General features: G+C 39.4%; 1 protein-coding gene across 1 annotated transcript in view; it reads left to right on the top strand.

Moving 5' to 3' along the window:
* The window catches only part of LPCAT2 (lysophosphatidylcholine acyltransferase 2), a 54,653-nt gene extending 45,700 nt beyond the window's left edge, over positions 1-8,953 (top strand). Inside the window, exons 13-14 of the mRNA XM_019749780.2 lie at positions 3,540-3,675; positions 7,143-8,953. Of these exons, the coding sequence (XP_019605339.2) occupies positions 3,540-3,675; positions 7,143-7,327 (321 nt within the window). The 3' untranslated portion in view covers positions 7,328-8,953. The remainder of the gene's footprint in view (positions 1-3,539; positions 3,676-7,142) is intronic.
* Positions 8,954-13,870: the final 4,917 nt, after the last annotated feature.

The raw sequence follows: 13,870 nt of genomic DNA, 5'->3' as shown, positions 1-13,870 counted from the left end.
GTCCGCCTCCCCAACAAGTGTTGACTCTAACCGTGTTATTTGAGAAATCAGTCAATCTATTACATGAGTTTGTAGATCTGCCATGACGGGTACACAAGGGTAATGGGATTAAGACAATTTCTACTCCGAAGAAAGAAAACACAAGCATCAGTTTAAGCAAAACAATGTCTTTGGAAGCAGCCCAGGTAGCAGCGCCAAGATCGAAGAGCAGGTGATTGAGCAAATTAGCTTAAAAAATTATCTCTTTTCAGCCTCCCTATGTTGAAGCCCCAAAGTGAGGTTTATAAACAAACACCTGTCACCAATCCTGATTCATCACGTGGAAAGTTCTGATCTGTCCTGATTCTCTCACTTTGTATGTCCGAGATATTGTAGTGGTATTTTCCTAAAGGAGTTTCATTTTGTTGTGGAGGTGTCGGATGAACTCCATCACAAATGCCCCAAGTTTCCACGCTGCGTGTTTTCCAGTAGTAGCACATGTATCCTCACAGCAGTATTAGGCGACAGGTAGATAAAGTCCATGGCCTCGGTCCCCAGCACAACTTGTTGGAGATTTGAATTATGCGGACTCCAACCTCGTTTATCACTTACCTGAGCCCAAAAGAAGGAAGAATACATTCCCAGTTCCCAGCGTGTGTTTGGGCTCTTCTGAGATGAGAGGTGCTTCGTGTAGCTAGTATTTAAATGGGATGCCCCCTTCGGCGTCCTAATCTTGTGTGGTCTGTTCTACAGTGAAATGAAAACTCAGTCTCCCTGCTTGTCTCACCGAGCCGTGGGTGCTGGTCTTACCATTCGGCCACACGGCGGTCCCCTGGCTTCTGACACCAGGACAGCTGGAGGACCGTCTGTATTCCTGTTGCCCACTCTCATTTCTTCCTGATTTTCTCTGAGAAGACTATCCCGTTGTGACCCCAATAAGTTTTTTTTTCCCCTTCTATTATCTAGAGTGACTCTGTTCCTCCCAGAGCCCTTTCTCACGTCTTGGAGGCCATCAGGGATAGACATAGGAATGTCCGTGTGCTCTGTCATTCCCACAGCAGTCCCCATGTTTACTTTTTATGTCAGGTTGGTTTAAGCCGAGTGAACTGCAAGGCCTGTAAAGAAGCTACAGGCTGATGCATCGCAGATGGTCAGACGGCCAGGGCCAGGACTTCTCCAAGTTTAAAACTTTGGCTTTTGCAGACTTGTTCATCCCCAGACCTAAAATTATAAACGCAGCTAACTTATCCGATCCAGATATTTCTGTTTTGGGATTGTGTGTATAATTATAAGTTTAGTTGGGCAAACCTTCACTTTTGGTTTACCAATGAAAGACCTGATAGAAAGTTTAATCACAGTAATTACTGTTTTTAGAGAAGTCTTGGGATTTTATCTAGCCCAGACCTTGGTTTGGGGGTTGGGGGAGAGGAAAGGAGGACCTGAAACTATAATTAGCTCTTTTTTCAGTAAGACGAGGGTCATGCTTTATATTGGGTGTTTTGTAACCTTCTCGGCTGTGTTTAATGTGCTTGAAACTATTTCGGCATACTTTATATGTAGGATGCACTCACGTCCTTTTATCTGGGTAGCTCTTCGCAGTTCACTTCCCAGCTTTGATCTCATTTCATCATCACAGTGACCTTTAGAGATTGTAACGAGAGGCATGGACTCTGGCTGAGGAATCAGCTGTAAGGATGGGGAGTGCACTCAAGAGAAGACAGACCAGGCAGCTCCAGGGACGTCTCTACACTCTTCCTTGGTCACGTAACAAGAATGAGCAAAGTCCAACTCTGTGCATCACTCCTGTGCCAGGAGGGTCCAGATGGTCTTGGGCCGTGTGTTTGCTGGGGGAGACAGGGTGTTTTGAGTGTCCCAAGTATTCTGTGCAACCGGGGCAGTTCACTCCCTCAACAGAAACTGGGGTGTTCAACTTTCTACCAGAGCCCAGAGCCTGAGATCCATCTTAGACCTGGGAACTTTGTAGCAGGGCGACTACTGGGAGTGATGAGTCACTGAGGGAAATTGAGGGGTTTTGTGAAGGGAGCAATGTGACCAGGAAGTCAAAGTCCCCAGTGTGGACGTGTGCAGGGAACTCATACAGAAGTGAGAGCCGCCAAAGCACCAAATGTGCTTTGGTAGATGAGTTGGTGAGAATGGTTTAGGACTGGAAGACCTTGAAAAGAGCTTAGAACTTGTGTGTCTGTGTGTGGGCGGGGGCCATGGGACTGAATCTTGGCAGTTAGCATTTGAAGCCCCAGGTCCATAAAGAGTCCTGAGGCCAAAGTTTGAGAAAACAAATGCTAATTCACTTTTCACTTTCCAACTATCTTAGCCACTATTCAGGAGGTGAGTGGAAAAAAATGGATTAGAAGTCAGGGCTTTCTTAGCCGGGGGCAGCAAATCACAACTTCAAATTATATGTTTCTTCTCCCACCCTAATGGACAATTGTAACACTACTCAATAGTTGCTTGTTGTTCATTTCGTGATTACCACACCTTATCTAATGTCTGGGTGTTTTTTCTTCTGTTTTTGATCATATATTTGGTCAGAAGTAGATACCTTAGCAGCAGAAACTCTAGATATTATCTGCCTGGATTTGGATCCCAGCTCTTACCAGTTGTGTGACTGTGGGAAAGTTACCTGACTTCCTGGTGCCTCAACTTTCTCACCTGTAAGGTGGGACTGATGATAGCACCTACCTTACATAAAACTAACGTAAGGGTGAAATGAGTTAGAACATGTAAAGTGATTTGAATACTTTTGATCAGTGCCTGCACAGAACGAGTGCTTATGTCATTAAAATGTTTTGATACTGGGAGAGGATTTTGAATATGGGATATTAATTATCCATCAGTTATCCTGGTCTGCTGCTTGACGTAAAAATCCTTCCACTCTATCAGCACCGACCTCTACTTGATATACAAGTCCTGTCTTTGCTTCTTTATAAATTCTGGCCTGTCCTGGCCTTCCTGCTTCTCCACTCCAGACTCTGAATTGGTTTTCCTGTCTCTAGTCTTCTCAACCTTCTGCCCCCAGTCCATCGTCCACTCTGCCTCAAAGAGCTCAGTCAGTCACATAGGATCACACCACACTCCCTCCCATCACGGCCCTACAGGGTTAGGGGAGGTATTCTGTATCCATCATGCTCTGATTCCTCTTGTCCCTCTCAGCTCCTGACTTGAACCCCTGGCAATCACCTGCCTGTCCTCATAAATTCCAGGAATATCTCTTCAGGTTCTAAAACCCAATTCAGATGTCCACTGCCCTGTCCAGCCTTCCATGCCCTTTGGGTAGGACTCATCTTGCTCTCCTCCATAGGACTCCCTTGTCCCTTTGTGCTTACCCGGCTGTTGTAGCCCCTCCTTTAATCCTGTCTCTTTTCACCACTAACCTAGAGGGGTTGCAAGGGCAGCAAAGCCCATGCTTTCTTCATGTGTGTACCCCTAGCCCTGGCACAGTGACTGTCTGAATTATTAGAGAGGTTATTTTCTAAGACTATTCCGTACCACTATTGCTCTGAGGGAGCTAATTCTTACATTTTCCTTTCTATTCCCTGCAGCTCTTTGATGTCGATGAAGACGGCTACATATCCGAGCAAGAGTTTTCTACCATCCTGCAGGCTGCCCTTGGAGTACCTGATCTTGATGTTTCCGGTCTCTTCAAGGAAATAGCCCATGGGGATTCCGTGTCCTTTGGTGAGTGAGCACTTGGGTTCCTCCTTCAGCTTCCAAGGAGGGCATCAGACTATAGATCGACCCTCACACAGAGTGTCGTTGCCCTCTACTAATTATATTAACAATAGAAATAGTAGTAATCATGATGATGAGAGTAATAATAGTCGTGGTGGTGTAAGGGTGGGAGCTAGTTATTGAGGGCTTACCATATGCTAAGTGCTCTTCTAAACATTTCATAGACTTGACTCATTTATTCTTTACAGCAAGCCAATTTGATCGGTACTTTGAAGTATCCTTATTTTACTGAGATGCAAGGAATTTCAGTAACTTACGTAAGCTCTTCCAGCTGGAGAATGTCAGAGGCAGGACCATGTGGCTTTGCAGCCTGCACCGTGCACCTCCACACCTTAGCTGCTCTCAGATCTCTCAGAGCTGCTGCCACTCCTTTCTCCTGTCACCGTGGCCAAGCAAAAATGAAGCAAGTTAACCCACCTGGGTTGTGACCGCACTAGAAACCTGGGCTGAGACACCAACACTAATAGTGGTAGCTAAGCCATCGTTTGGTGCTGACTGTTAGCAGCTTAAGTAAGCTTTTGCGTTAAATGTCTCGTGTCATGTTGATGGCACCCCTGTGACAGGGGGCCTATCGTGGAGGAAGACCTTGTGGCCACATGGAAGGCTCATCCATCAGTGACCGACCTTTCTCGCAGTGGCTGAAGTCCACATATCAGAACAAGTCCCATAGGGCTGAAGGATGGTGCCTCAGTTTCCACAGATTTCACAATGCAGTTGTTGAGAAACACAGGGCAGCAGAGAGACCTAGGTGATTGATTCCCTGCCTCAGCTTTGATGTGGTCACAGATGGAGGTCGGCGTATCTTCCCTAATGGTCTCCCTTAGGCTGGAAGAGGCTTCCTCTTGAATATCTTTTTCCTTATGGTGTTCAAAGAGTTTGAGCTTATTAAGTTTTATGGGATGGGGGAATTAGATCACGTACTTCTCTTACTCTGTTTTTAATTACTGTCATTTTGGCTGCCCTTTATTCTATTTTAGGTAATTAAGTGCCTAGAGCACTTACTCTATTGAGTTCACTTAAGAAAGACAGGAAGATACAGAGGAAGGGAGAGAGGGAGGGAGGAAGAAGGGAAGGAGGGAAGGAGGGAAGGAAGCAAGGGAAAATGGAGAACTAAATACTGAGATATCACTTACGACTCATAACCCCATGTGTACTAATTCTCCAACCAGTTTTCTTTCTTAAGTAAGATTCTCTATTACTCTGAACTACCAAACTTTGAAAAGCTATTTGGAATAATTACGTCAATAGAAGATAATGCTAAAAATTATTTGTAGGGAATAATATTTTTGCCTGTCAATTTTAATAATTTTTTAGGGGAAATCTTTGTTTTTGGAGTTCAACCTTTTTTCCCCCCATAATATATAGAATTGCTCCTTGTTCCCAATATTATACAAATCTACTTTTTTTTTTTTTTGCAGGAATGTTTGAGCTATTTAAGTATGACTTTATTAAAAAAGAGGTATTGAAGTGTATCATAAATGTGACCATTTAAATTGTTTTCATTCTTGGTTTTCCATTAGCCAAATTCATGCCCAAATTCCACTTATAACCACGTCATAGCATTTCTTGTAGAAATGAATTACTCTTTAATGCCACTGACATCCCCAAAGAGGACAGAGCACAGATCTTGAAATTACAGCTTTTGTTTTCAGTAGATCAACTCTCATGCTCACTTATCCTAGAAGGCACTTAAGTTCTCTGTGTCTCTCCATCATTGAAACAGACTCATGCAGATGAACCTTTATTTGGGGTGTTAAGAAAACAATTCATAACTTGCCTGATTTGGAAATATGCAGTTGTCTAGTAATGCAAAATAATGTTACAGTTGCAAAGAATGATGTGGGCTCAGTCTGGTGACTTTCCCATCACTAAGACCCGTTTTTATCTTCAAGAGTTTTAGGTAGTCTGATGCGCAATGACTCTTGGTTAACAGACGATTTTAAGAAAATAAATGGATAGAAATAGGATATTCGGTTAAAATCCTTTTATTATAGACCTAAATAGCAAGCTGATTCAAAGACCAGGCTCCCTTTGCTCTATTAGGTCAGTAAGTTTTCTCTACCTAAACAGAAGAGGATAGAGCAGGGGCGTCCAAACTTTTTTCAACGTTTTTTACCAAGGGCCATATGCGGTAAAATACACAAACAACCGGGCCACTCACTCAAGGTGAAATACGTATTGCCTCACCTGGTTTATTTAAGTAAACTAAATATATTTTTGGAATTTGCTGTGGGCCAATAAAAAATGGATTGCGGACCGCAGTTGCCTCAGTTTGGACACCCCTGGGCTAGAGGAAGTTTTTTAATTGAGGGTAGCATCACGTTTCAGCAATTGCGGGTCATTGGAGGCTTGCAGTTCAAACTCTGATGGTTAACTTAGTAAGCCTTCTGTACCTCTACCTCAGTTCCTAAACCTAAGACACCTGAGATAAAAAGAGGTCTGCTACTCAGAAGTCTTGTGATATGATTGGTATGTATTATACACTCTGCTGGTCTTTATGGACCGTAAGTCAGGGCTCGGCTTTTCAACACTATCTATTTCTATACCAGAATTAAGGGTTGCAATAGTTTTAAAACCCAGTAATGAAAAGTCCTGGGTAATTGAATTTTTAAAACTTTTTTTTATTATTATTACAAAAAAGTAACAAAGATACAGAAAACTGAATAAGATCTAAACAGAGGGCATAATGAAGTCTTATAAAGTGAACACTTATGTCACTACTGCTTCAGGCCAAGATATCAAGCTTTTCAAGAACTCTGGGTTACACCTGGGGGCCCCTTCCCAGCTCTAACCCCTTCCTCTCCCTTACAGTAGGGGCACTGCTGACCTGACCCAGAAAAGAGTCTCTATCCGGCTTCCCCTTAGCCTTTCACCACAAAAGGAGGCATCTTTACTTGTTATATTTTAGTTTTGCCTACAGTTTTGAAATCAATATCATGCACTCAATACAGTAGGTGCGATTTTCGTATCTGGCTTTTTTCATTCAGCCTTATGGCTTTAAGATCCAGCTGCATTGTGACAGCACAGCTATTGCCGTATAGCATTATGTGCCATGAATATGCCACGGTTTATTTATCCATTTCTACCGCTGACACATGTGAGCTGTTGCCATTTTTTACTTATTAGGAGTAATATTGGCCTGAACGTTCTCATCCATGTCTCCCACAATACAATATGCGCAAATTTCTCCAGGTTATACACGTTGGAACAGAATTAGTGGGTCACAGAACATGCGTATCTTCAACTTGGCTAGATCATGGAAAAACTATCTTCCAAAGTCATTGTACAAATTTATAAGGGTTGAGTAATAGCGTTTGCAATCATTATGTTATTAAAGTCACATGTTACTCTGTCTCATTGCCAAAAGAAGATTCAACTCAATTGACTGGATTTTGTTTTGTCTCTTCTTCTAGAGGAATTTAGAAGTTTTGCCCTAAAGCACCCAGAATATGCTAAGATATTTACGACATACTTAGACCTCCAGACGTGCTATGTGTTTTCATTACCAGAAAAAAGCCAGCCATCTCCCTCCAGTGCAAGTAATAAAGTCAGTCCTGAAAATCGTGATGAGAGTACCTCAGACAAAAAAGATGACTGAAAGCGTGTATTCCCAGTAAGGAAAACGCAGTGGCCTTTACTTGAAATTGTAAAGTCACTTATCGATAGTATTGTAAGTATGATGACTGAGTAATGACGATGTTTAAAATGGAAAGCTTTTTAGTAAATACGATAGATTTTATTAAGATGCTTTCATTCACATGTGTAGAGCGAGTAATAGTAATATTTTTTTCTTTCCTGTTACATTTGTGCTGAACTGATTGGTTTACTGATGATAAATGTTTTTATGGATTTTCCAGTTTAATCTGCATACCCAAATGAATGCAATAGTCTCACTTACTTCCTGATAAGCATTAATCAACACTGTAGAGTTTAAAAAAATGCAAACATTCTTTAATCTACTTTCCTCTAAGGAAATAAAGTAATAGTGTGTTATCTCTGGTCCCTTTCTATTCTGGAAATAAGAATGAAGAGCCTGAGAAACGAGGCATAATTTTACACTTTTAACGTCACAGATTCATTTTTTTCCATTTCAATTTCAGTTTCTTGACTATGGATGGGTTGGAAGGGAGAGCTCCATTAACCAGATGAGACTTCCTGAAAACTCCTAATCTCTTTAGTATGCATCCCTATTGTAGATTTCCTTAACCACCTGATGAGGAAATCATACCTTTTTGCTTGATGTTTTACAGACAACGGCTATGGCGAGAGGCTAACATCGATTGCCTAATAAGACAATGAATTGTTTGCCCCAGAGTTTCGTTTAATTTGAGTTGGATAGTTCAGAATGTAGTTCTTGCCTAATAAATGAATCAGATTTGCCCTAGTGGTGTAATATTAGAAGTAATATATTTTGCCATCCACGTGGGACTTTTATTTTGTTAAGTGTCCTCTCAAATTTTAGAGCTTGTCTGAAATATCTGCAGAGAAAGCACAAAAGGTTCCAAAGTATCACCCAAAGCTAGGGAATCCCAAATCCGACTTAATTAATGCAATCCCACACTTTAACCCCCTGGCAGGAGTCCAACGGTGACATTTACCCTTTAGGTTAAGCAATCATTTCCCTCAAATGCCTTTTCTACTGGATGTTATGCATGTGAGCATATTGTCAATATTGTTTATGTTTGAAATTTTGAACCAAGAACCAATTTTTTAATATAATGTACAAAAATAGTTGATTCAAATTCTGAATTCAGTCTTTGAATTTAAACTCTTTGTTTTGGTTACTGTTTTTGAATACAATGGTGATGCACCGCAAGCTGGTGTTTTAAGGCCATTTTTGAAGTTTTTGAAAGTCTCATAAGAGGTGTTGGAGTTCATATACAAGAGTCATGATTGCAAACTAGTTCTGCATATTAAGCACTTAGTGTTCTAATTTAATGAGCAAATATGTATTTGGATAATTACTTGCTAAAAACTTTATGTAAGTATACATAATTGTTTGCTTTTTCTATAAGGCTATTTAGACAAAGCATTGAATGAGCTGAAAACAATTGCTTACGTAAGTAGGAAAGTACATGTTTACAATAGTGTCTGTCATGTGCAATTGAATGTATGTAATACTCAGGTACCATGATTGTCTTTTATCATAGAAAAGCCACATGTTAATCCTATTAGTCATGAAAATAGCATTGAAGATTAAAAACTTTCTATGAAGCTCTTGAAAGTGATCCCATTGTTTTCTTGTTTTAAAATAATATTTTATGCTCTTTAATCCGATTTCTGCCAATGTAATATTCCTATTTTATTATGTTACTGAATAAACAGAATTGCTACATAAAATTCTTGGCAATTAAAAAATTCTGGTTTTGCCATTTTGTCTCAAATGTAATATACCTTTTTAATATCATGGTTTGAATTTGTTTGCATATTTATGAATATGATTAATCATTTTTGTTTGCATTTAAGCTTTATGAAATGTCAGACATGATTTTACTCTAATGAAAAACTCAGATTTTAGCTAAAGTTGCAATACTTAGTATTTATAAAGTAGCTGACTTTTCACTGGTGGGGTGAACGTAATAACACAAGTCATGATCCTCAGTGTCACTACAGATGAGGCCACTACTTTTATGCCGTCGTAACAAAGGTTTCCTTCAAAGAGGCTTTTCTCCTCTTAGGGTTTAAAGTAAAGAATTGAATTTCGTTAAATCAGTTAAATGTGGTTTTATATAATAATCAGGAAAAATAGATTACTCTTTGAAACGAGAAATACTAGATCCTAAAAACCTATAAACCTTAAACATTTCCATCAGAACAGTTCTATTGGGGCATACTGACATCCTGAATGCTTACAGACCAAGTTGCTTGCGTTACGTAACATATGTAATTCTCTCCCACTGCTTTTAGAGTTCTGGAAGGCTGAGTGTGATAGCTCGTAGTGGTACCTGTCAAGGATGTTTAAAAGAGACCACCTCCCTTTTAGAAGACACGCGGTCTGCTCTCAGCGTGAGGCGTAGCACTGCAGGTATCGGATTCCCAGACTTGGGACCTCCCCCGTCATACTGCCACCAATGCAAGGCGGTTAACTGACTACAAATGATTGATACTCCAAGGTTGGGGCATTGACTGTATTGGAACATGTGTGCTTCTTATCCCAGAGGTGCTTGTGTGTGCGTTTTTATATAGCGATCACTAAAGAGGATAAAAAGATACAAGGAAGAAACCCTTCCTAGGAAAGCAGACATATTTACAATCTTTTTTTTCTTTTCTGTTCACTTGGATAAACTTTTCAATTTTGGGGGAGAAATTGTTAGACCAGGGTATTAGTCAGTATGATGTTGTGGCTTCATAGAGGTGAAGGCCCTCACAAACTTCCTGATATACTGGGGGTGCCAAAAAAATGTAAGCAAGGGGACACTTTGTCAGCGTTGCTCAAACAGCAGTTCGCCGCCATCAGAAGTGTCTGGATGCTGATGGTAACCTCTTTGAGCCCCTCTTGTAATTGCAGTCAAACGTGATTTGTATTCATCTTTTGTTATCGGTATATACTGAGTATTACAATTTTCATACAGTTTTCCTTTCTTAAAATGTGTATACATTTTTTGGCACCCTCTGTATATTCAATATACATGTTATAAACTAGTAAATAGTGTAATAACCTGAAAAGCTTTTGCTCTTTTCACCCCATTTAATGTAACTGTTTTCTCTAGGTCATCATTCTTTCCCAACGGAATTCTCAAGTGTCTGCGTAAGGACCAGCATGTCTAACAAATTGTTTCCATTACATTTTGACGCCCAGCTTGCTATACTTTTTTCTAACATGTTAACTGTTATCATTCTTATGAAATAATCTACGTACATTAGAAAAGATAAAAAGTAGAGAAAAGAATAAACAGGAAAAAATCAAGTTTACTTCTACTACCCCAAATCAACTATTACTAATTTTCTGACATATTTTATTTTGCCCTTTTTTCGTGATAGTCTTACATTGTCAACATAACAATGTGTATGGTATTTTATATCCTACTCTTTCACTTGCAATATAGCATTTTCCAATGTCATGAAAATTCTCTGTAAATGTAAATTTTACAAAGTATATCTAATATCCATTCAGATAGCTATAACATAATATGTGTTATCAGTCTTCTAATATTGAACATGGGAGTTTGGTTCTCATTTTGGAACTATGAAAAATATCCAACTCAATACTCCATAATAGTTCACAATTACAAATAGTTTGCTCAGGGACTTATGTATACTTTCTGAATTCCAAAATGAAAAATTCACTGAACATTTTATAATTATTAAAATTTGTTTCAAACTCATTTTATTACAGGAAAAAAAATTGATAGTATCTTAGATTATATACAGTCTAGTAATTTTAACTTCAGGTAGTGGTTAACAGGTTCAGTCTCTTAAAGGTAAGTAGAGTTCATGTTTTTAAGACTATTTTTCCCTTTGTAAAAGTAACAGACTTACTAATTATTACAATCAGCGATAAGAATAATGGTGAAAACAATAGCTACCAATTTGGTCTGCTTACTATTTATCAGCATTGTGCTAAGGGATTTACAGGCATCGACTCATTTAAACACTCAAGTATAGGTATCGTTGCCCCTAGTTTTTGGTAAACAAAACTTAGAACCGTCTCCAAGTCACTCAGTAAGTGGCACAGCTTGGAATTAAACCTGATTTCATCTGATTCCAAAGTCCACGCTTCTAATCATTTATATAAAGCAACACAGCTGCCTGATCTATAGTTTATAGATTTAGCATTTGCCATATATATTCCAACTTGTGGGTTCTGGACATCAGATTTCTGCCTGTTGTGGAGCACCCCATTTCCTGCTCTCCCCTCTTATGCTTTTGCCCTCTTATAAGTTCTCTTGCCGTACAGAAAACACAGTGATCGTTTCAAAGCATAACGCAGATATCACTTCTCCAGTTTAGTTTTTTTCCAAGGCTACCCAGTGCAATTTGGAGAAAATCCCAAATACCCTACAAGGCCCTCTGTGGTCAGGCCCCTTCCTGCAATCTAGGTCCCAACCATCTCCAGTCTCCTCCCTCACCTAACTCCCACCACCCAATCTTCCCTTTCCTCAAACTGACTAAACCACCCTCCAGCCCCGGGGTCTTTGGACTGCTGTTCCCTCTGGTGTGAGTCTTCTTTCCCAAAGATTGTCACCTGGCTTTCTCTTCTTCATTCACACTCAAAAAACAAATCTAAACAGAAAAGCTTCATCGATATATGATTCACATACCATGCAAAATGCAGTGCTTTTTTTTTTTTTTTTTTAGCATATTCACAGTTGTGCAACCATTGCATCTTTTTTGTTTTTTTACTTCTTTCAGATTTTAAACCAAATGTCATATTATCAGATAGGAATCCCTCATCACCTAATCACCTAATCAGAAAAGCCCACTCTCTCTACAGACATGCTCAATTGCATTACCCTTTTAATTGCATTTAAATTTCTGTGAAATTATTTGTTTATATATTTATTGTCTGTTATTCCTAGCACGGAGTAGGTATGCCTGACATAGAGTAAGCGCTGAGTAATTGATGGATGAATGAATAGCGTTATCTTTCACTTGCTGGGCCTTGCATTGTATGAGAATGGAACTCATCTTTACAGCAAACTTGAAAACCTGGCATTAGGATCCCTAAAACCTGCTTAGAAATTAAGGCTCAGAGAGGTTTCCTCGCTTGCCTCAGAGTTACGTAACTGGTGAGTACCACGGCTAGATTTCAAGCCCAAGGCTGTCTGGCTGTAAATGTGGGGACTTTTTTTAAGCCAAGGTAATTTGAACCCATAAAATAACTAAGGAATTGTACGAAAGGCTTCGGGTTCCAGAAACATGGAAACTCAATAATCTGAGAACCCTCTGGGCCACAAAACCCCTAGAATGCTGAACAAAATATCACAAACATATTTAAAATGCATAGCTAAGCATGTAAAATACTAAGGGAAATCCTCAAAGTCCAAAAATGAAAGGGGAGCTGAAAACCAGAACTGAAGGCACCAAAGTTACAGTTGACCTGTGGACACTGGTCAATCTCTGTAACAAAGAGGTTTATTTAGTATTTTGTGGCCATGGGAGACAGAAGACAAGGTTTGAATGTGAGGTGGGGGCTTGGAACTGACATCTCAGAGGGGGAAAAACAGACATTTCAAGGACTGCGATCTCAGTAAAAGAATGAACTAGAAACATTCTTCTTCTGGAAAAGGAAGACGATGAAGACAGTTTTCTGTCTTGGCTTGAGTTCTAGGTTGAGGGGGGAAAACAATCTCCCTCTGATCTTTTCTTTTTTTTTTTTAAATTTCAATTCTTGGAAATGTTTTAAGACTCATTGTATGGCCTGCCCTGTGGTATATCTTGGTGAATGGTCCACGTGTACTTGGAAGAAATGTGTATTCTGCAATTGTTGGGTGTAGTGTTCTATAAATGTAAGTTAGAGCACATTAGGTGATAGTGATGTCACTACATCTCTACTGATTTCTTTTTTCCTACTTGTTCTATTAATTACTGAAAGAGGGATGTTGAAATCTCCAACTATAACTGTGGTTTTATCAACTCAGGTTTTCAGAAGCTCTGCCATGAGGTTCATGATCATTTTTGATTGTTACGTCATTTTGATGAACGGACCCTTTTATCATTATGGATATTCCTCTTTAATTGTGGAGATGCTCCTTGTCCTGTTGTTAACATAGGCACGCTAACCATGCCAGCGTTCTTATGAGTAGTGTTTACGTAGTGTATCTTTTTCATCCTTTTTCTTTTAACTTCTCTGTTTCTTTATTTTAAATATGCACCTCTTAAATTAGTACTTCGTGGTCCTTTTGGGTCTTGCTTTTTTATCTTGTTTGACAATTTCTGTCTTTTAATTGGAGCATTTGGTCCACTCCCATTTAATGTAATTATGGATATGATTGGGCTTGAGTCTACAGTCTTGATTCTTGTTGTATTTGATCTTTTCTCCTCTTTTCCTGACTTATTTTGGATTAAACAATTTTTTTTTAGTATTTTATCATTTATATTTTCTTTTGGCTTATTAGCTATACCTATTTACTTACTTTTAGTGATTTCTCAGAGCTTACTATATATCTTTTCATTTAATATAGTCTACTTTCAAATAATA

The sequence above is a fragment of the Rhinolophus sinicus genome, linkage group LG11 (genome assembly GCF_036562045.2).
Source record: "Rhinolophus sinicus isolate RSC01 linkage group LG11, ASM3656204v1, whole genome shotgun sequence".
Lineage (NCBI taxonomy): Eukaryota > Metazoa > Chordata > Mammalia > Chiroptera > Rhinolophidae > Rhinolophus > Rhinolophus sinicus.
Note: the sequence above shows the minus strand (reverse complement) of the source record. Positions and strands in the feature narration are given on the sequence as shown.